Below are 20,135 nucleotides of genomic sequence, written 5' to 3' on the forward strand. Positions count from 1 at the left end.
AAGCCGCTAGGGGGCACAAAGCCAGACCACTTCCTCTAGGCATCAAGAGCTGTCTACCACTCAAAAATCATAGCACGTTCAGAACTAGAAATATCAAACCCGGAAGTTCCGCTGCAGTACCGTACCGTACCCAAAATCTAACCGTTTCCAGGTCTCATTAAGACCTACCCACATACCGAATACCAATACAATCCATCCAGGCGTTCTTGAGTTATGATGGTCTTCTATAGCCTGGGTACCATCCGGATAGTAGTTCGCTCCTACGTTCGCTTCTGCTATCCGTCTGGAGATGTGCGCATTCAAACCATTTGGCGGTAACGTCAGTTAATGAGCGAATCTAGGAATAGGTTCTAGAGCGCTTGTTCGATGACAAAAGGCCTCCCACGAGCGGGCGGAGGGCTTGTCCGGTGTTGTAACGTTCGAACGAGCTCTTGAATCCATTCCATATTTCGCTCATGTGTAGGGACCAATCAGCGCCTGCTTCCAAAATTTGGACGATTCCAGACGTCAAGATGGTCCGCGTTCCCAGACGGAAGCACAGAGAAGCGACTGTATATAGTGTATAATGAATGTCAGAGCTAGAAGCGACTGTATATAGTATATAATGAACGCCGGAGTGAACTACTTTCCGGATGGTACCCAGGCTAGGTCTTCTACAAACATACATACAAACGCTACCCAAAATATAACCTTCTTAGCGAAGGTAAGAATTCGCATGTCGCGTGCCACAACATGTACATAATGCACGACCTGCCTGTAGTTAATGCAGGTATTTCGGTCTGCTCACGTCTTCTCACCATGTGACACCAAACTGATTAGTCTGGTGACCCTACAAGGGTTACTGCTTGTAACTAAAGGTGTTTTTACAATTCCTGATAAGCAACGCGTGAAGTAAACAGATTTAGAATTCATTCAACAATCCATAACATGCACCATGCCAGTCAACTACAATAACTACAACATGTATATCAATTCGGCTTATACGTCGGAGCCGTTCAAATATATTGATAAACTGAGCTGAGACGTTAAGGATATCAAGTTGTGGCCGATAGTAGAGTCATTAGCTTAAAGATCAGTTCCTGAAACACTTTTTAAACTACTAGTAATGGTAGAAACAGTCGGCATCAACAAAAGTTATTTGTTTTGTTCGCATTTATCGGGGGTTGTGCTCCCAAGGGTTCATGCACTCCTGTTGCTGAACACTGTGGTGGAAGGGGATTTTATAATCTCTAAGCAGATCCTACGTTAGCGTAAGACTCAAAAGCTGCCAGAGGAGTGAGGCCGGCCTAGGAGTTTGTTTGGCTACCGGAGTGGCTGATGACTCCCTTTGCCCAGCTATACTCCTTAGCCAGCTTTCACACCATCTTATGCCACTGGTAAATCTGCCTGGAGATTACTGTTATCACTCATTACGCTGTACAAATCTTCGTTGTTTTTATTACCGTATAACAAAGTTCTCTGGACATAACGTCAGTACTTAATTAGAATTACGTATTCGTCAGAATTACGAATCTGCTAATAGCTAAGCATTGTTTGAAACGTCGGCTGCTAACCCCGACCAGACCCACCCCTGCAGGTTTCACTTCCCTTTCCGTATTCATGCATACACAAACGCGTGACTGATAATTAGGCGGGCGCAGCTCCAAAATGGCTGTTTTGAGGCAGGTGTATTTCGTGTTCCTCCTTTCTGGAGCACTAGTACTGTTGGCACAACCTCTCGCCACTGACGGCTCAACCTCAACTCCGGGTAAGTTGGCGACACATCGTGGTCCGTCCTTGGGTTCATTTTACCCAGCTCTCATGTTTTTACCACCACAATTTTGGTATCTAAGTTGTAAAAACCAGGCACAATGAGGTACGGGGGGTCGGTTGTACGAATTACGGTATGCTGAACATTTACCTGGAATTTGCTTCCTGTTTGTGTCAAAGCAATGCCGATTCTCGAAAAAAGTAGATGATATTTCGTACGGATTGCATTTGACGGGCTGAACGTATACATACAGATATTGAATACCTACTTGGTCAATTTTGTAGCAAGCGAAAGTCCACTCCATGTGCCTATTGAATCTTAAATGCCCAGGTTGTAAAAATTTGAATGAAGGCTTGTTAATGTACAAAATAAGATGTATGCATTGTATCTAGTTACATACAGGTGAAAACTTATCACCTGTATGTAGCTAGACTGACAACCACGATTCAATGGTCATGGGTTTGAGCAAACACAAACAATGTGATACTTCCGGTTACACAAAAATCCCATTGAACGCAAAAAAGCAATGCAGGACATAAACACGTTAGAACATACATAACTCTCTCCGCGGGTACCTATCATTGTACAACAAGAAAAGCACGTACTAACAACATCAACCGCTCACTGTTGTGTACAAAACACAAAGGCGTACAAAGCGTGCAAAGCATTAGAAAAACACAACATTCTTGTAAACAGTTATAGTTCCCTGCATGTCATGTCATGTACAGGGTAGAATCGACATGCTGTGAAAATGCCTGTAATGCATGAACTATGACGACCTTAAAATAGAGAAAGTGCATATTGAAAAAAAAAAACATTCATGAGTCTTAGTGGCAAGTACTAACAGTACTAACACTAACAGTACCAAATCCGTAGGTGATTTTGGCGCCTTTAGACGGATTAGCCGTGAGGTTTTGAGGTACATATTCTTGCAATCAAACATTGAATGAGAACATTTTTCGTTATACTGTTCTTATCTACAACGCTTCAAATACCAATCCTAAAAATGATTACAGGACTGGTGACGCCATCTTTATCTCGGTCGAACTTGACCCCAACGTTATCTCCATCACCATGGACACCACCAACACCGTCACTGGCGCCGTCTCCTGTGCTGACAACCACCCGGCTGTCAAGGTCACCACAGGTGACGAGCCAGGTGTCCAATCTGATGTTTTCCTCGCCGACAACGCTATCCGCGATGACGTCACCGCCAACTACAGCAACCACACCAACGCCGGCATCATCCGTGATGATGAAAGCACCGACCATGACAGCAGGATCCAAAACGATTATGTGGCCGTCTCCATCAACATCATCCATCTCTATGGCAACGGCACCGATCCCGGCAACCTCAAAGCTGATGCCGTCCTCAGCATCTCCATCCTCCGTAATGTCTACGAGCAGGCCAACTCCAACACTCCGCTGGTCATCAGCATCATCCGTGATGTCATCAACACCGTCATCGGCACTTCCCGGCCTGATGCCATCTGCAGCAACGCTACCCAGTATGGCAGCATCACCTGCCCATCCGAATGTGACGTCATCGCCTCCATCGGCATCCGTAGCGAAGACCTCGGCACCAGCGATGTTGATGACGTCACCGCTGATGGTGGCATCGCCCTGTCAGACGACATTGGCCTCAACTACAATAATGGCGACTACTCAGCCACACGTAACACCAACAAACATGACGTGTACATCATTGGTCATCCCCACACCCACATTCATCGTTGGAACACAGAGTTTGAATCCGACCAATCAGCTCTCAGCTACGATCTCCATGCAAACCACCTGGTCCCCACCAATCGCATGTAACGCCACAGCCAACATGACTGACGGGATGCCAGTTGCTCCAGGAACAAGCGTGGCATCAGTAGTGGGGATTGTGATAGGGGCCGTGTTAGTGCTGGGTCTGGTGATCATGGTCATTGTCGTGGTGACCAGAGCTGTGAAGAAAAGGCAGGCCGCCCCCGGTCGTGAAATGTCTTACTTGTACCTACTGGAGAATCTGGAAGATGCATCTACTTCTCTGTAGTTGCAACTTCAGTTTGTCAACTAAGGTTTTAGTTGACAAAATGAAACACGAGATTTTGTTTCTATCAGATTCTGAATTATAGTTTCAGAAACAAACTGGTCATGGCTCAGCACTTGTTGTAAAGACTTCATTTCTCAAAAAATCATGGAAGCTCATCTGTGTTGGTAGTAATCATAGTATAATGCTTAACTCTTTCAACACAAAGGTATACGAGGATCAAATTTTCAACAACCACTGTCGCCTTCTTCAGGGTCAATACTGACCCCTCAACATCACATTCCTTAACAGCATTGATCCTGAAGACAGTACTGGTTGAAAATTTGATTCGTGTATACGTTTGTGTTAAAAAAACGTTAAACATTTCACTAAGGTTTCATTTCATTAAATTTTAGTTCCAAAAACAAACTGGAATTCATCACTTGTTGCCATGGACTAACTTGCACTACTAAAATATAGTGTGATGAAGGGTATGACCTTAAGGCTGTTAACCTTTTGTACCCAGAAAATAAATTCTTACACATTTTAATCTTGCACCGTAGTTTCAACACATGACATAACATCTGTGAATTATACATTGCTTTAGTCTTTGCCTTTGGTTGAATTTCATCTTAAAATTTTATCCAAAACTTGAGCATCTACACTACTAAAAGATGTTTTCAGCAGAAAAAACCTCATCATCTTTGGTGACATTTCATGTTGAGTATTGACCACTGATGTTGTAGTTTCCTCAATTGGTAATTACTTTTTTAATAGCTGTAGCTGTTCTTTGATTGTTTTGTTGCAAAGAGTTCACTGACTTGGTTCATTGGATTAGCCTGGCAAATATGTCAATAAAGTTGTTGACCTGAAATACTATTGATCTAAACCAATGTTAATACCCAAGGCATCATTTGTGTTAGTGTCCAAGCCTATACATTTATCACTGGTACACATTTGCCTGGATGCCATCTTATTTAGTTTAGGCCTAGGAAAAAGATGATTCCTGTTTCCCGACCTACCCTAGAGAAACCTGCTGACCCTACCTGATGGAGGATAAACAAACTCAAAGTTTGACTTTGAAAATATGTGTCCTCATACATTTCAGTTATATTTTGTTAAACTGTATCTATTGCATCACTTTGCTTTGGGCCAAAGTTTAACAAAATATATTATATTAGAAAAAGATAATCCCTAACAAATGACCCTAAGATTTCAGGACTGAAACAGGAAACACATTTTTCCTAGGCCTTACCTGGGTTCCCACACTTGCTCCCACAAAAAAGTTGCTTAGCAGGGAGTATAAATATGAGATCCACAGAAAACATAGGATGACACCTAGATTAGGACTGAATGGCTTGGACTGACATAGTGCATACCAGGGTGGAAAGTTGTGCCAAAGAAAAATGTGAACAAGTTATGTGTAGCGAGTTAGACACATTGATTGTGATGACTGAACTTGTGACCATTGGACAATGTTACCGTAATATTGTTATGCTGCATATTCAGAAGATTGTGTGGTTTATGGTATTGCTGAGTTATCTGTGCAAAAATTTGAAGTATATGTAAGTCAGCAATTTTCTATAGCATTCAGGTCTGCCTTGTATTTTACATTCAAAGAGAATTCTATATTTTAGAAACCCAAAAAATGCTGTAATCTGTAGGAAGTGGCAAAAGCAATATAAAGGTGGACATACAATGTACTGTGAATGTGTGATTCTTATTTGGTGGAACTCAGTCCTGTAGCCGGTATATTGACTAACTAAGCATTAAGTAGTGCAATTACATGTATTGGCATTGTCACCACTAATATCAACTACAACCGACACTAATCAATGAAACGGCAACGACCTTTGTAGGTTGGTTTTATTCCAACAATAAGATGTACCAAATGAAGAGAGCTGCTATACTCAATCTAAACCATGCTATGCCTACTCTACATTTCCTAATAAAGAACAACACTTAGAATAGTATGAATTTCATCATTGCTAACAGTGTAACAGAGATTTCCATAGCACTCTTTGCACAGGGGATAACTCCAAACATTGCTCGATATAGAAAAGGCCAATCTGTGTTGATCCTTATACCATCAGATTTGTTTTGAACGACCAAAAGAATGTTAGATTTTTGTATGCATGTAAATGTTACATGTTCATTCCTCTACAGTTGAGAAGATTTTCTCAGAGATTGGGGTGCAGGATTTCCACAAGAAAATGTCACATAGCATAACTCATGCACTGCTTATAGCTTTGCACTATTTCCCTCAACATCACATTCCTTAAGATACCTTCCTCAGCTAATGCATACATTTCCTTCTTACCTGACAGCCATTTTAGCACAAATAAATGCAAACTGATCAAACTTGTGAATGAGACACCAAACATAAAGATGACACAACCATGTGTAACATTCAGAGGTACATGGACATTGGAAATCAATACTTCAAATAAAAAATTTGTAATACATCTACAAAAAGTACACTTTCCCCTTGGTAAGTCCTTTGAGTCTATGTACAAATGTATGTTGTGAAAGTCTCAATGATATAAAATGCATGATGAGAGCACTACAGTTGTAACAGCCAGGAACTGTAAGGTACTTTACAATTTGGGATGAGAGGAGAGCTATGTAAAACTATCTGTTTGGACAGAAGAGGGGGTGAACTATTGGAAGAAATGTGAAATCTGCGGTTTTGCATAAGGAACTTTTGGACTCTACTCCAGGTCTGGCAACTCTGAAAAATAATAGATACAGAAAACATCACTACATGAATTAAATATGGCATCATTGATAACAAAGAAGAAAATGGAATACAACAAATGAAAACATTTTATGACCAAACACACACCAGCAAATTTAAGAATCTCAAAACCCACTGGATCAAAGACACAATCATTTCTGCCAAGTAACTTCAATGAATTAGCAAATGTTTTAATATTTTAAGATAATCTTACCTTCGTCGTCACTATCCTTCTCATCCTACAATGAAGAGAAAAATTTGTCATTTCTAATGTTCAATCTAATGAGCAGCAAAATGCAGTAGAACTGATCGATGAGTACCAATTTTGCATCTTTTATCTGAATACGACATACTTATCTACCATCTAAAATCTTGAGTAGTTTGTTAATCTTTTGCTATCATACAGCTAAAATAAGACATACGAAACCCAAAGATGAATTAACGAAGTTATGATGTAAATTGTGAACCCAACAAAATGCAAACAAAGAACTCTTCTTCAGCTGTTCTTGGTGGACAAAAATACTACAAGTTGTGAATACAATCAAGAAAAACAAATGTCTTCACTGGGTTTATTTGCCAAACTAAGACATGTACTTACATCCAGATCATCCATGCTTGGCGCGTCACCATCACCTAAACCACCTCCGCTCTCTCCCATCTGTGCCATTAACTGGGTAGGAACAAAAAAAGGAGTTTAATTTCAAGCCAATCAAAACTCATGGATGCATGATTATTGTCAAATTCATAATTGCTCTTTAGCAATCAAATCACCTTAGATTTATAACAAATCGGAGTAACCAAATCATTGCATTTGTATCTGTATCTACATAGCAGATACACCCATCCTTTGGCGTAACACCAGCTTTGCAGGCACGTGGCACAGCAGCAGCTGGTTACATTACACTGAACAACCTGTCACACATAACTTTTGCACATCTATGTACAAGAGTTCTTTAAAACTATCCAGCAAAGATGCCCTTACTGTGCTTGGTGATAACAAATTCCACTCTACAATAGTTCAAATTTTTGAACACATCATACTAGGATGGTAACTAGTGAGTCTTGTAATGCCTGCAAGTAGAAACCAGAACATTTTTGATGAAAAGAGAAGTTACCTTTTCTAAGTTGGCATCTCTCTGCTGGTCTTCATCATCTGAGTCATCCTCATCTTTCCAGTAGCTGAAGTCTGTCCGCAGCCAGTGGAGCTACAGTTTTCACAAACAGAATTCTAGCGTCAGTTTTAATCTATAAAACACATAGTATTTATCTATTTATTCATTAGACTGGCATTACAGTCAGCCAAGGTCGCCCAACTAGCCATGGCTATTACAAAGGGCTGGCCATGGTAAGGTCTTTATACTTCCATCAAATGGAGCAAAGTAGCATTTATAATATGAGAATGAGTAATTTAGGGGGTTAAGGTCTGCCATTTCTGATTGCTTTGTTCTTAAGCATGCTTGCACAAGTTTAAGGAAAATCATTGTGTCTACAGTTGAATCCATTACTGTGAACATATCTAACCGTAATTTCATGCAAATACTTTAAGCTGCTACAGTTCAGTTCATTCTCTGAGAAATGACACCAGGATTTCCACAAATTCCTGTCCGGCATGACAGACCAAAGTTGGCACAGTGTACTGGAAATATTGAAAATTTTGTGGCCGCTTAATGTTCCGTTTTGGTGGCAACCATGAAAAGAAACCACCACAACACCATTTTCTTCCTATCACAAAGTTAATTCCCTGCAAACTAAAAGTTACGGCAAAGTAAAGTTTTCACAATATTTTTCTGTGGTATCATTTAGACTTGCCATCAGGTACTGTAGAACTGTAAAGAATTCAAGCTCTGAAGCTTCAAAAGTGAACAAAGATAATAGTCAGAACACATTGAAAGATGTATACACATACAAACCTTCATTTTCTCTGATGTTAGTCTGGTCCAATAGGGCCCTTTTTCTTTCTTCTTGATGAGAAATTTCAGACCTCTTGCTGTTGCATTGTATTTTGATTCCTATCAGATGGAGAAAAAGACAAGAAATCACAAACATATCATGAAGTATTTCCTAAAATATCTTCTGCAAAGTCCCAAGAAAAGTTTAATTGTGTACAGAAAAATTGGTTGTTTTACTTCAACATGGTATAAGGAAAAAATGAATCTGAGCTTACCTCTACGTCAACATCCTTAAAGAAGGTAATGTCGCACTTATAGTCCTTGTTTTCTGCTCCTCCTTTTCCACTGCACAAGAAATTACATATATGTTATCATTATGAAAGGCTAGACATCCAGGTGAACAATATCTCAAGACAGGTCTATTTCTACAACTGGATAAGATTACTTCTGAGGGTTTCAAGTGATATCTACATCTTCAGCATCACTGTAGTCTGTAATAAACTCTGGTGGAATAAACAATAGTAATAGTAATAGTAATACAGAACATGTTAAATTAGGAAAACCAGTTGAAAATCTCAAAGTAGTCTGTAATGAACTCTGGTGGAATAAACAATAGAAATAGTAATAGTAATACAGAACATGTTAAATTAGGAAAACCAGTTGAAAGTCATGTCAAAGTCACAAACTTGTGATGGTCACATGTACATGTCACTGATATGTAAACCATGTTAGGATAATGTCTATTGGTCCTATAATCTCATCTTATCCAACTGTAGAGATTGATTTGTCTCTATACTAATCTCCAAGCAGATCCTACAATGGCATAAAATAGCACCAAACTGTCCAAGGAGTGCAGCCAAGAGGTATACATTTGTAGCGAAACACACTCCTAAGCCGGCTTCACCCCTCTGCCAGCTTTCTCTATCTTATGCTAACGTAGGATCTGACTGGAGATTATCTCTATACATGTACTAATAAAAGTACATACACTCCAACTATTCATAATGAAGGCTAACACATAGCTATGGAAGGGTCTGTGAGATGTTGCGAAGAACACTATAATATGGCAGTTTTACTTGTTAACAAAACAGTGGCTCATATATTTACTCATATCACCAATAGTTGTCATTGTATAAAGATTTAAACTACGGAGTCATTTGTCCAATCAGGGAAAGTGTACCTGAAAGAGAGGCTTTTCTCGTTGAGCGTGACCTTCCTGTTTTTGTCGCGGTCGATGTCTTCTACCTGAATGGTGAGGATGAGGACGTCATCGCGTTGGGCCCAGTATACCGCGGGAGCTACAGGTCTGTACAAACACAGAAAAATTCTGTGTTAAAGTTTAATACAATGTAATACATGTAATACAGCAGAAGCCGCTTAATTGCACACCCTATTTGCCAGCGCATTTCGTTCAATTATCCGAATGGTGCAACAAAGCGAAGTTATTAAGCTGCACGGCACCACCATGGGATTTGGGGATTTCATGTAGTTAACAGAAGAGTGCGATGATCCATTGTGCAATTAACTGGCCTCTACTGTACACCATATACTACTACTCTACTAAAGTATCTGATGCTGAATTCATCTCACAGACTTAAAACCAGTACAAACACTCCATTTTCTCTTTTAACATGAAATTAAATCTCAGGGTTCTTGCCATGGCATTTGAGCATAGGGCTTGTGATTTGTATGCTGTGTTTCAACCATGCAGGGCATAGTGTTTCTGACAGTTATGAATTAGATAATTTTTACGTTGCAGAATGCCCCCAGAGCCCGCTAAAATGCTTGCATTTCTGGTGCAAGCAATATGGCTTTTCTACGCTAAAAAACGCTGTGAAAAAACAAGAATTATACAATAAGTGGGAAACACTTATACTGGACTGGACTGTAATCATATGGTGCCTATTGAGTTGCAAAAGATCCAGGCTGGGTTCCTTTAATCCCTTATAATGAGCTTACAAAATGAAAAAAAGGTCTGCATATTTTCCCACCATTACCCATTACTAGTACACATATTTTTCATTACCCTTTTCTCAGACCAAAGTCTTGTATATACTTAAAAGTTAGATCTGTTATAAACATTTTTTGCCAAAAAAAATCATCCTAAAACAGTAACAACCAACCTAGTGGAAACAACCAACCAACTGGTGCAGTTAACACTGAAAATTACCTGCACCAGACAAATTTTACCTGCACTAGCTACTGAATTTAGGAATTATGGATCCTGCTAAAATTGTTCAGGAACCATTGCTATTTTTTTCCTATACTTTAAAGGTGGTAACAGTCGATGCAGCAAATAACAATCCACATACACCTAACGTAAGGTTACCAGTTTACGTGCAGGACCAGTTTACGGTCACTTATTGGTGGATGCAGACTTCGAGGTCAATTGTAAAAAAGAAAATTCTCTTGAGTAGGAAAGAAGCACGTTTATATCATCTATGTGTCTTGCCTTATTTATCATATAACTTTGCATCCAGCAAATCACGTCTGAAAAATCCGACAACAATTTACATTTACGCTTGAGTGCGCACAACACTATTACAGATGACCCGGTTCTGATCGTAATTCTAGACGGCTATTTTTGTCCCCTCTTTAAAATCCAACAAACTCTTTATGAATTGAAACATCACCTCAAACCAAACCTGGAGTTCTTATCTCAAGAACTCATGGTGATTTTATGTATGTTGTCCAAGGAAACTCTTATAAACTGCATAAAAACAAGTGACTGTCCTCGCCGAGCGGGTAGTTTTCGAACGCCATGTTGCATCACATGACTTGCCCGTTAAAGCTTGGTGCACTGGAGAGCGAGAAATTGTCGCAAGGGGCGCTGTTGGGGCTAATTTATGTGGGGAGGGCACGGCGTGAGCAAGCCACATGTATACTGAACGCGTTTCAAGGCCATTTCCTATCTATACAGGTGATAACAACATCCAAATGCGTTGCCATTATTATGAGTAGCATTGTGCAAGTTGTCGAACAGCATGGCGCTCTGAGTGGCGTTCTGTTGGGGCAAAGATGACTTACCGATAACATTTAGCGTCGATGCAAAGTGGCGGCATGGCCATATGTAAACAATTTATCCATTGTGTTATCTCAGTGAACTACGTGGGGAACTTTTAAGGGAAATGATCAGATATATGTCCTTTAGAAAAATAACCTCATGGAGAAACACCCAACTGACCGTAAATTGGTCACCCTGGAAGAATTATTGGCTGCAGACTTGTTTATTAAAGACGCTCGTACGGCGAGAAATCCTCAGAAGAACTATGATGCCACACAGAGCTTGACGCAGACCGACTTTGATGTCTTCCAATTAAGGACAGCTTTTCACTTCCCGGCCTGCGCGCTTTCCATAAAACGGCATTATTAACAAATCGACCGTAAACTGGTAACCTTACGTTACATCATACTATCATAGGACATATATGTATAAAACCCAGCACATGTGCATGGACCAGTGCAGGTAGACATCAGAAATACCTGCACAGCTCTAAATAGTCTAATTTTTACCTGCATTAACCTGCATATGCAGGTGGTATTTCGAGCCCTGGATTATGACATCCAATACGCAAATACACATTCGTGTTACGACAAAAATACAACCATGATATGGTAGCAAGAAACCTGGTAACTCTGTCTGAGGCAGACATGTAGTAAATCATCCTAAGAGTTATTCCTGATCGTCATAAATTAATTCAAAATGTTACAATTTCAATCATTACTATTAATATTTCATAGATACAGTTACAGGTGCGACAACCGTATCCTATCACCGACATCAACAAAGACCGCGCACGTACGACCATAAATCGTACTGTCTTCACACAATGGCGTGGGAGGGGGGCGCACTAGAACTTGGGGAGGGGGGCAAGGAACATGCTTTCATCCTCTCATACCCGACCATGGGGCTGCCTCCAGTGTCACAGAAGTAAAAAGCAATATTTTCCATTCCTCAATAAAAATCTAACAATCGGAAGAATCATAGCGTGTGCACTCGTTCACTTCCTTGACCTGAACGCGAACATGAGGAAATTTGGTCGCGGCCCTCTCCCCACATGCACGCCATGCCACAGCGTCTCCCGCACTTAACTCCCATTTTCTTCCTCGCCCTGTCCATAACCCATCAAACAAAATAACAAATCGCTACCCAATGATTTTCTCTACCACTCTGTAGTAAAGTTTCGATGCGAAACGTTTAAACAGCAAACAGGGACGACGGAAACTGAAAAATTATTTTTTTGAATACTCACTTGTCAGCCATCTTTACAAATCCTGGCGCTATGAATGCTGGGATATTTTAGGGTCAAGCATTTCTCTGGAAAGTTCCAGGAATGTTGGATGTAAAAATTACAGAAAATAGCGAGGAAAATATTTTATTTGTGCAATCACCCCTCTGATTTGCAACGATGATATATACATAGTATACATCATAATAAATAGTTATTGTCCCGCATTTTCTTTGTCAATAATTCAAGGCAACAGAATACAATACCGTTAAACATCGCAGTGTGGCGCTCTTGAAGGGTCACACTAAAAAGCACATACTGTACTAGTATTACCACAAATGTATAAAACTATGACAGGCACTTTTTAATTGTGCTTCAACGACATGCTAATGTGAGAATTTCAGTTCCTAAGCTTTTTGATAAAATTGCGAGTTGTTTCGAAGATAAAATGACCAGTCAAGGACCAGTGTTTATATGTACAATTTATTACTGTAAATGCAGAAATGTTCGCGGTTTTCGCGGTGGCCACTTCACCACGAACTTAAAACCACCGCGAACATATTCAATAGCAGTAAGAGACTACAGTGCGAACTTAAAACCACCGCGAACAGTCCCTTTTCCCACTATCGCGAAATTAAATGCATTTACAGTATAACACCCTAACACGCTAGCCTGTAATAACATTTGCTTCCACCAGTACCACGCCATGTGGGCACATAGCAAGTCTAGGAATTGTGTTTCCGTCAGTCTTTTTATATACGCATACGAACTGATGGGTAAATACGAACTAAAGGGTAAACAGTGGGGTTCAAAATTGGCGATCACAACAAATCCCTCCAAGGACTACTAAAAAAGAATAAAAACCAACGTTAAATATTCGAGTAAAGATGAACAAAAAACCTTACTGATCGTCCTGGATGATTTCGCCTTCTTTCCCCATAGTCCTGCTGCACGTGCTTGCCGTCTATTCTCTAGTCCCGAAAACGAAGGCGTGGGCTAATTTATTCTGAAAGGCCGTGGCACTAGAGACGTCGACCCAGACTAGTGAATAATAGCAGAAGAGCGCCCGTATTGATGTAGTGTGTAGGACGCTGTTGCTTCCGCTAGTAAGTTCTCGTACATTCTACCGAGCCAGGCTGGGTTCCCTGGATACACCACTCATTTACGTAATCCCTCCCCCGGAGTCCTTATTTGGGAACTTGTGCGGGGCATCAGTGCCATCTATGCTGCTATGGAAACCACAGCTTACTGTGACCAAGGAGCTTATATAGAGGCTCTGACAAGCTCCATGATTCATGGCTCACAATGAATAGTATGCTAGTACAATGTTGGTGTTGATGTTGTTCTTGTTTGACGCCTATGAATCAGCCGGACGTGGTCTCTTAGTGCTGGCAAGGACGTTACATCCTTGGTGCAAGGTTTCACTTCGTTACTAATCTCTGCCATTCGACTCATAGTCAATTTTCGTATCATCAATATGTCTTCTTGCCACTTATAAATATACAGTACATTCAGATTTTGAAGCAGTGTAACGTTACAACTTAGCCTGGGTACCATCCGGAAAGTACGTTCGCTCCAGCGTTTATTATATACTACATACAGTCGCTTCTCTGTGCTTCCAGAAGCGAACGTAGGAGCGAACTAGTACTATCAGGATGGTACCCAGGCTAGTTACAACTAGCAACACTTGTACAAAATTTCTAGAACTAACTGGTTAGATTTAACAATGTAACTCGTTTGTAGATTGGAGGCACTTTCAGAGGAATTTGAATGCACCTGTCGCTGTCCCATGACGGACAAGGCCTTGTGCCGCAGTGCCGCAGTGACTGATGATTTGATGAAGTGCTGCAGTTCAATTATAAGTCGCTAGGAAGCGCACTTGAGCGGCCCAATGGGAATAAAGAGGTTACTTGAGGTCATCCTTTATGGTGCATGACGGGATTTATTTTCAAAATGGCGCCTCGACTTTCTACATTTTGAACGTCGATCTGCGGACTTTCGACAAATAGTTCCCAGGAAAACAAGTGCCTCTCGTCAGAACTTCCATAGACAGCACCGAGAGACGTCCCATGTTAGACAGAAGCGACCATGCCGCAGTTCAAAGACGCTTTCATGGTAAGAATCGTCTATGAATGTTTGCAATATGGCACAAGAACGCATACCAACTTTGTCGTCTGCAAAACTTTTTGTCAGCAAACAGTTACGACATACTTTTATGCATGTGTCTAAAGCTGTGTCAACATATTCAGATGCCACGATGCTCGTGTTCTTGTATTCTAGAGTTCCAAATAGCGAAGTAATGCTTATTTCCCTAATTTAAAGCATTGAGAAATATGTGCAGGTGTGGAATTTGGACGTCTGTCGACGTATAAAAAACTCAATAAATTTGTAGTACGTGTTCAGATACTACCAAAAGAGATCGTATGTAGATACAGTATCATTGAGAGACAGACATCTCAGAAAATCTGCAGATAAACTCTCCTACTAGTAACTAAATGACTGCTCCGACATATAAGTCTTTAATGACGAATTGTTATGTCTTTTATGACCAGCCTTTCGATTGTCAAACTGCATAGATACGGCATATTGACACAATGTCACATGATTTCGTGCTGTTTGCTTTTTAGAGAAAGCTTATACAGGAAACATCGGAGTAAAACGGTGAAGCTTTGATCTATGTAACATTTCTCATAGAAACAAACCTCTTCCATCATGATAGTAAAGTTTATATAATTAATGGATCAGAATTATATACACCAGGTGTGGATTTCCCATGAATATAATCAATGTTTTGATAGGAATAAACAGTAGCCTGTTGATCTAATAATATAAGGTAGCTGGGAATGAAGCAAACACATGCATACTAATGTTTCCTTCAAAATATATTTCCTTCAACTTATTATAATTACTAGTATCTTTTTTATCTAGTTGTATGTCAGAAGCATTGTCTCATGTAAAATTTCTAGTACTACAAACATTAATATGTTTATCAATGTTAAGAATTTACCTTAAGAGGTACTCAGCCCAGCAACTGTGACCTCCATTTTATAACCACGCCCTTCCATAATTCATATCAAAATACAGGGGTGTGCCCCTAGACTCATATCCTGTGTATGTAGCACGTTATATGAATATAGAAGCTGATCATATTAGAACATTCTGTTGGAACCAGTGTGTAATACCATGTGTGTGTCTAAAAAGCTCTCATGTCTGTGATATTTTCTTTCCTGCATTGAATAATTTGCAAATTAAATCATCACTTTCCAATTCAGAATCATATTCTACGTAATAATCTATTTCAATCTATCCATCATATCTTTCATTCCATGCAATTTCCTCAAATGTCTCTAAAATGTTCCTTTCTTTGCTGTAGGCTGCACAGTAGTTATAGCTTTTAGCCATTTAGGGACTGTACGATATTTATCGGGGGGGGAGGGCTGGTGCGTTAGGGGGGGAGGGCCATGTTAATTTTTTTTGAGGTGGGGGGAGGGCCATGTTAATTTTTTTGAGATAGGGGGGAGGGCCATGTTAATTTTTTTGAAATAATTGTTTATATTATTTTTGCTTGATATCTTGACATGGCCCTAATACTGATAAAATAAGCCTTCTGAATAGCCTAAAATGCAAGAGCTTCCGGGGGGCTTCGCCCCCCTTGGTCCCCCAAAGTGGCGCTGCCCTGGACCAGCGTTCCCGCCATGCATACGTCATTCCGTCTTCGGACTTACTTTTTTCTGGAAAGACGCACTCGGCTCGGCTGAGTTTCCCCAAATATCAAAGTTACAAAAGTGCTGCGCGGTAAATATGTAAAGAATCCAAAACTATATACTTTATTTATTTATTTTTTATTTACAACCGTTACGTAACATTTCTTTTGTTTCAAAAAGACAAAATTTGCGGCAGAAAATGGGCCGCAATATTGTTGTCAAGCGTCGATCAAGTCGGCTGTGCACATGGCGCGGCACGCCCCCCTCCCCAGACGCACTGTCGATCGCAGCGCCCAGCACGTCTTTTCTGGCTATTCCTTCAAGGCTACACCGGCACTGATCACTGCCAAAGACGCAGCAGATCGCCCTCCTTCGTATAATGTATAACGTTCTTGGTCTATGTAAAAAGAAATCCAGCCAAAGATTTCACGCCGAAAACGGGGTTACCTGAGGTCGCAAGATACAAACGCACGCTCGTGGAAAATGACGTCGCGGCCTTGTAAAACCCGACAGATTCGATAAATTTGAGTAAAATCATCGGGCAAAATAGAAAAAAAAAAAAAACAAGGTGTGATGGCGCCGTTATTCTATCCTCTGGAAAAATGACTAGCATTTGATGCGGGAGGGCGCAACATCGATCCCACAAGGTAGACATTTTTTTTATTTAATGCCGGAAATTGGCAGGATTTTTCCATGGTCTGACCAAGGAGCTTTTCTGACGAACTCACTGGCTAGAGCCCTGTTTGGAAGCATCAAAAACCCAAAATTTTCATATAGACATGACTGGACAAATAATACCCGGGCCAGATCACGGACTGCTGATTCCCCGTGCTTTTGGTGGAGAGGTCGGATGTCGATTTAATACTGAAAAATGGAAGTAAAACATTCGATCTCAATCTCAAGTGCATGATTTTCCTCTCAAATTGCAGGAAATTCTGTTTTAGAGGGTTTGAAAATCCAAATTTTCCCGGGGTGGCCCCGGCCCCGGACCCCTGCCCCGACGCTGTGAAAAAATCCTAGCGAGAACACTCAGGCTATACCAGTTGGATGCCGGGCGCCCTTGTGCCCTGACATCTTTATTAAGATTATTTTATCGGTTGTTTTTCTACCCTTTTAATGATGCCTGTCGGGGGGAGGGCCATGATGATTTTTTTGAGGTGGAGGGGGAGGGTCACGTTAAATTTTTTTGAGATGGGGGGGAGGGCCATGAAAAATTTTTTTGACTGGACTTCCAATGCACCAGCCCTCCCCCCCTGATAAATATCGTACGGTCCCTTAGACAGGGTCAAATGCCTTTTAGAAAGCTTTTAGGCATTATTACATACGTCACTAGGACCATTCAGGTAAAGCTATACATCATACCAAATGTAGCCTTTGGACTCGGTATTCAGTTTGATCAATGAGGGGTTATAACAATAAATGCGCCAACCATTTAGCAAATTATAATCATAATACCTTTCTATATATCCATCCAGCATTAAGACATTATATGCATATGATTGAGTACAAAAGTCTAGCTGAAAATGCAAACAGTCGATATGGAAAGTTGAAACACTGTTAGGAAATTTTATTCTGTATTTTTTTTTCTGTAAAAGGGTGGAAATTGCAAATGGGGTCCAAAGACCAGGGGAAAGATCGTTTATCAGCCCTAATTTGATCTGTGAGCATTTGACCTTACTCTGACAGCTGTTCTATTGTTCTATGATTCCGTGCACAGCATGTTGTGACATGCTTCAATAACATTCTCATGTAGAAGGTGCTGTCCAACCAGCTGTTTTTCCCACGACCTGTAGCACTGTCTACCTTTTGTTCCAAAGGTCATATTTTTCAATGTGCCTTGAAGTGTGGTACTTATAGGTAACCATAGTAAAGGAAGAGAACAGCCATTTATTTCTGTATTGCCTACCCAAAGGCTGGCCTCATGATCATAGACTTGGATTGTTGTTAGCTATTCATGACAGAGAAAAAATGAACAAAAAGGAGAAAATCTATTTTGGCGACACCTTATACTTAAGCAGTGATAATGGGAAAATACAGAACAAATGCTATGCTATAGATAACTATAGTCTGCTCTGACTCGTAAGCTGTATTTGTCTTGATTTTGCCAGCAAATCAAGATATTACGTATAGAATTACCAGTAGTTACAAACAGAAGTATGTCTACAGTCTATTTAATAGATCATGATCTGATGAGGTCATTTTAGCTGGTTTTGTCAACATCAAACTACATGGTACAATTGTACACATGTGTGTATTCAGGTTGTACTTTGAACTCAGGGTCTGAAGTATAGAACTACATACCTTGAATCAGATATATGGTAAAGGGATCTCATACACAATTGGCTTGGTCAATATCAGAAGTGCAATAATTTTTTTTCTCTTTCAGCTTTATTTAGTTATAAATTCTAATATTGGGTGCATGTAGTTTTATAAATCTAGCAAAAAGGAATACATACACAAATGATCAAAAAGCTAAAAGACATTTCCAAAACCTGCGCATACCTTGAATTATTTAATATCAATCTTAATTCTTAAGTTCTAAAACTACACTGTTTACTACTGGTATGTTTGACAAGTGAGACCAGACAAACACTCACTCATGGCAGGGCATTGTCGCTCAGACAATCAGCTCTTAAAGAATCATTGTTTTGTTTGAAGTAGGGGGAGGGGTGGGATGATTGCTGTACTGAATATACTTTCTCAGTCTTCATCACTTAATAAATACAACTACATTAAATTTGGTGTCACCTTTCTGAGGATGAACTGAACTGAACTTCTCTATAATTCATTATCTTGTCAATCCCCCCAGGGCCATTTTGGCTATGATGAGCTGAAGAGACACATGAGACAAGCCAAGGAGTTCTGCAATGAGATTGGAACAGTGTTACATGAAAGGTTAGCATTACTCCATTCTAGCATCCAACATTACATCATTGGATAATAGTACACAATGTATTTTGGTACTCATTGTCTATTAGATGAATAAGACTTAATTTGCATATATATATTTTTAGTGCCATTTACATGTGTAGATTTTGTAGATGAATAATTCTTATTCAGTTGTCTTGGTCTGGCAAACTTGACGTAATCATAAATGAAATTATTCTCTTCAAAAAGTAAAACTACAGTATATTCACTTTCTTCTCCTTATATGTTGAATGTGCCTTCTCCTTTTTTCTCATCCTTACTGAATAGGGCAGAGTTAGAGCAGGCATATGCCAAAGGTTTGAGTAAGCTGTCCACCAAACTTGCCAAGGCTGTCAACACTACAGGCGGGTAAGTTACAGGGCGAAGGGTAAGTTACACTACAGGGTAGAGTGTTGTGAAGATAAGATCCCGTCTTCTCCTGGCTGTCATCATATATCACAGGGACAGGAAGTACTGGGGAAGTCCTTACGTGAGCTTAGTGCTTAAACTGACTGACTAGCTTTTGGTGTTAGAGAACATGTTTTGCCTGTGTAAACGTAGTTAAGGGTCCACCTTACTACAGATGGCCACATTACGTGAGCTTACTGCTTGAACTGGCTTGCAGTGTTTCAACACAACGATGATTCTAAGTTGTAATGGGAAATGGCAGTTATGTGCACCCTAAGGGCTCTATAGGGTTTCAAGGTTAATAAGGATGGTTGCAAGATAAAGTTGAAAGATAAAGCATCAAATGTTCCTAGGACCTCCTTTTAATGATAGAGAATGAAGATTGTTTGAATGCCTGTAACATTTTTGACTCTTCTTTGTTTGTTAGTTTCGCATAACTGGTAAACGGCCTTTAGGTGTAGCATCACTTGTCAAAATGTGCCAAAAACACACACAGA

The 20,135-nt window shown here is 40.2% G+C and overlaps 4 protein-coding genes across 8 annotated transcripts in view; 2 read left to right on the forward strand and 2 right to left on the reverse strand.

Annotated features, from left to right (window-relative positions):
• LOC118424537 (trichohyalin-like) overlaps nt 1–20,135 on the reverse strand; it is a 565,429-nt gene that overhangs the window by 306,617 nt on the left and 238,677 nt on the right. The window lies entirely within an intron of this gene.
• Nucleotides 1,321–3,793, forward strand: LOC118424570. The gene is made up of 2 exons (XM_035833196.1): nt 1,321–1,747; nt 2,767–3,793. The coding sequence occupies exon 2, from the start codon at nt 2,825–2,827 to the stop codon at nt 3,566–3,568; it is 744 nt and encodes a 247-aa protein (XP_035689089.1). The 5' UTR covers nt 1,321–1,747; nt 2,767–2,824; the 3' UTR covers nt 3,569–3,793.
• On the reverse strand, nt 6,148–13,735 carry LOC118424575 (prostaglandin E synthase 3-like). Of its 3 annotated transcripts, none has more exons than XM_035833203.1 (8): nt 13,525–13,735; nt 9,571–9,696; nt 8,666–8,735; nt 8,412–8,510; nt 7,617–7,706; nt 7,100–7,171; nt 6,716–6,740; nt 6,148–6,495 (listed from the first exon to the last, which is right to left on the reverse strand). In XM_035833203.1, the coding sequence occupies exons 1-8, from the start codon at nt 13,557–13,559 to the stop codon at nt 6,476–6,478; spliced, it is 537 nt and encodes a 178-aa protein (XP_035689096.1). In that variant the 5' UTR covers nt 13,560–13,735; the 3' UTR covers nt 6,148–6,475. The 3 variants fall into 3 exon arrangements, with proteins under 3 accessions (XP_035689096.1, XP_035689098.1, XP_035689097.1); XM_035833205.1 differs by lacking the exon at nt 13,525–13,735 and adding an exon at nt 12,644–12,811; XM_035833204.1 differs by lacking the exon at nt 13,525–13,735 and adding an exon at nt 12,405–12,433.
• The window catches only part of LOC118424546 (nostrin-like), a 13,823-nt gene continuing 8,211 nt past the window's right edge, over nt 14,524–20,135 (forward strand). For 2 of the 3 annotated variants that reach the window (XM_035833159.1, XM_035833160.1), the window contains exons 1-3: nt 14,526–14,734; nt 19,133–19,218; nt 19,519–19,599. In XM_035833159.1, coding sequence (XP_035689052.1) covers nt 14,708–14,734; nt 19,133–19,218; nt 19,519–19,599 — 194 coding nt within the window. In that variant the 5' untranslated portion in view covers nt 14,526–14,707. Of the gene's footprint in view, nt 14,735–19,132; nt 19,219–19,518; nt 19,600–20,135 lie in introns of all 3 variants that reach the window. The other variant, XM_035833158.1, reaches the window with a different exon arrangement.

This window comes from Branchiostoma floridae, chromosome 10, assembly GCF_000003815.2.
Source record: "Branchiostoma floridae strain S238N-H82 chromosome 10, Bfl_VNyyK, whole genome shotgun sequence".
Taxonomy (NCBI): domain Eukaryota; kingdom Metazoa; phylum Chordata; class Leptocardii; order Amphioxiformes; family Branchiostomatidae; genus Branchiostoma; species Branchiostoma floridae.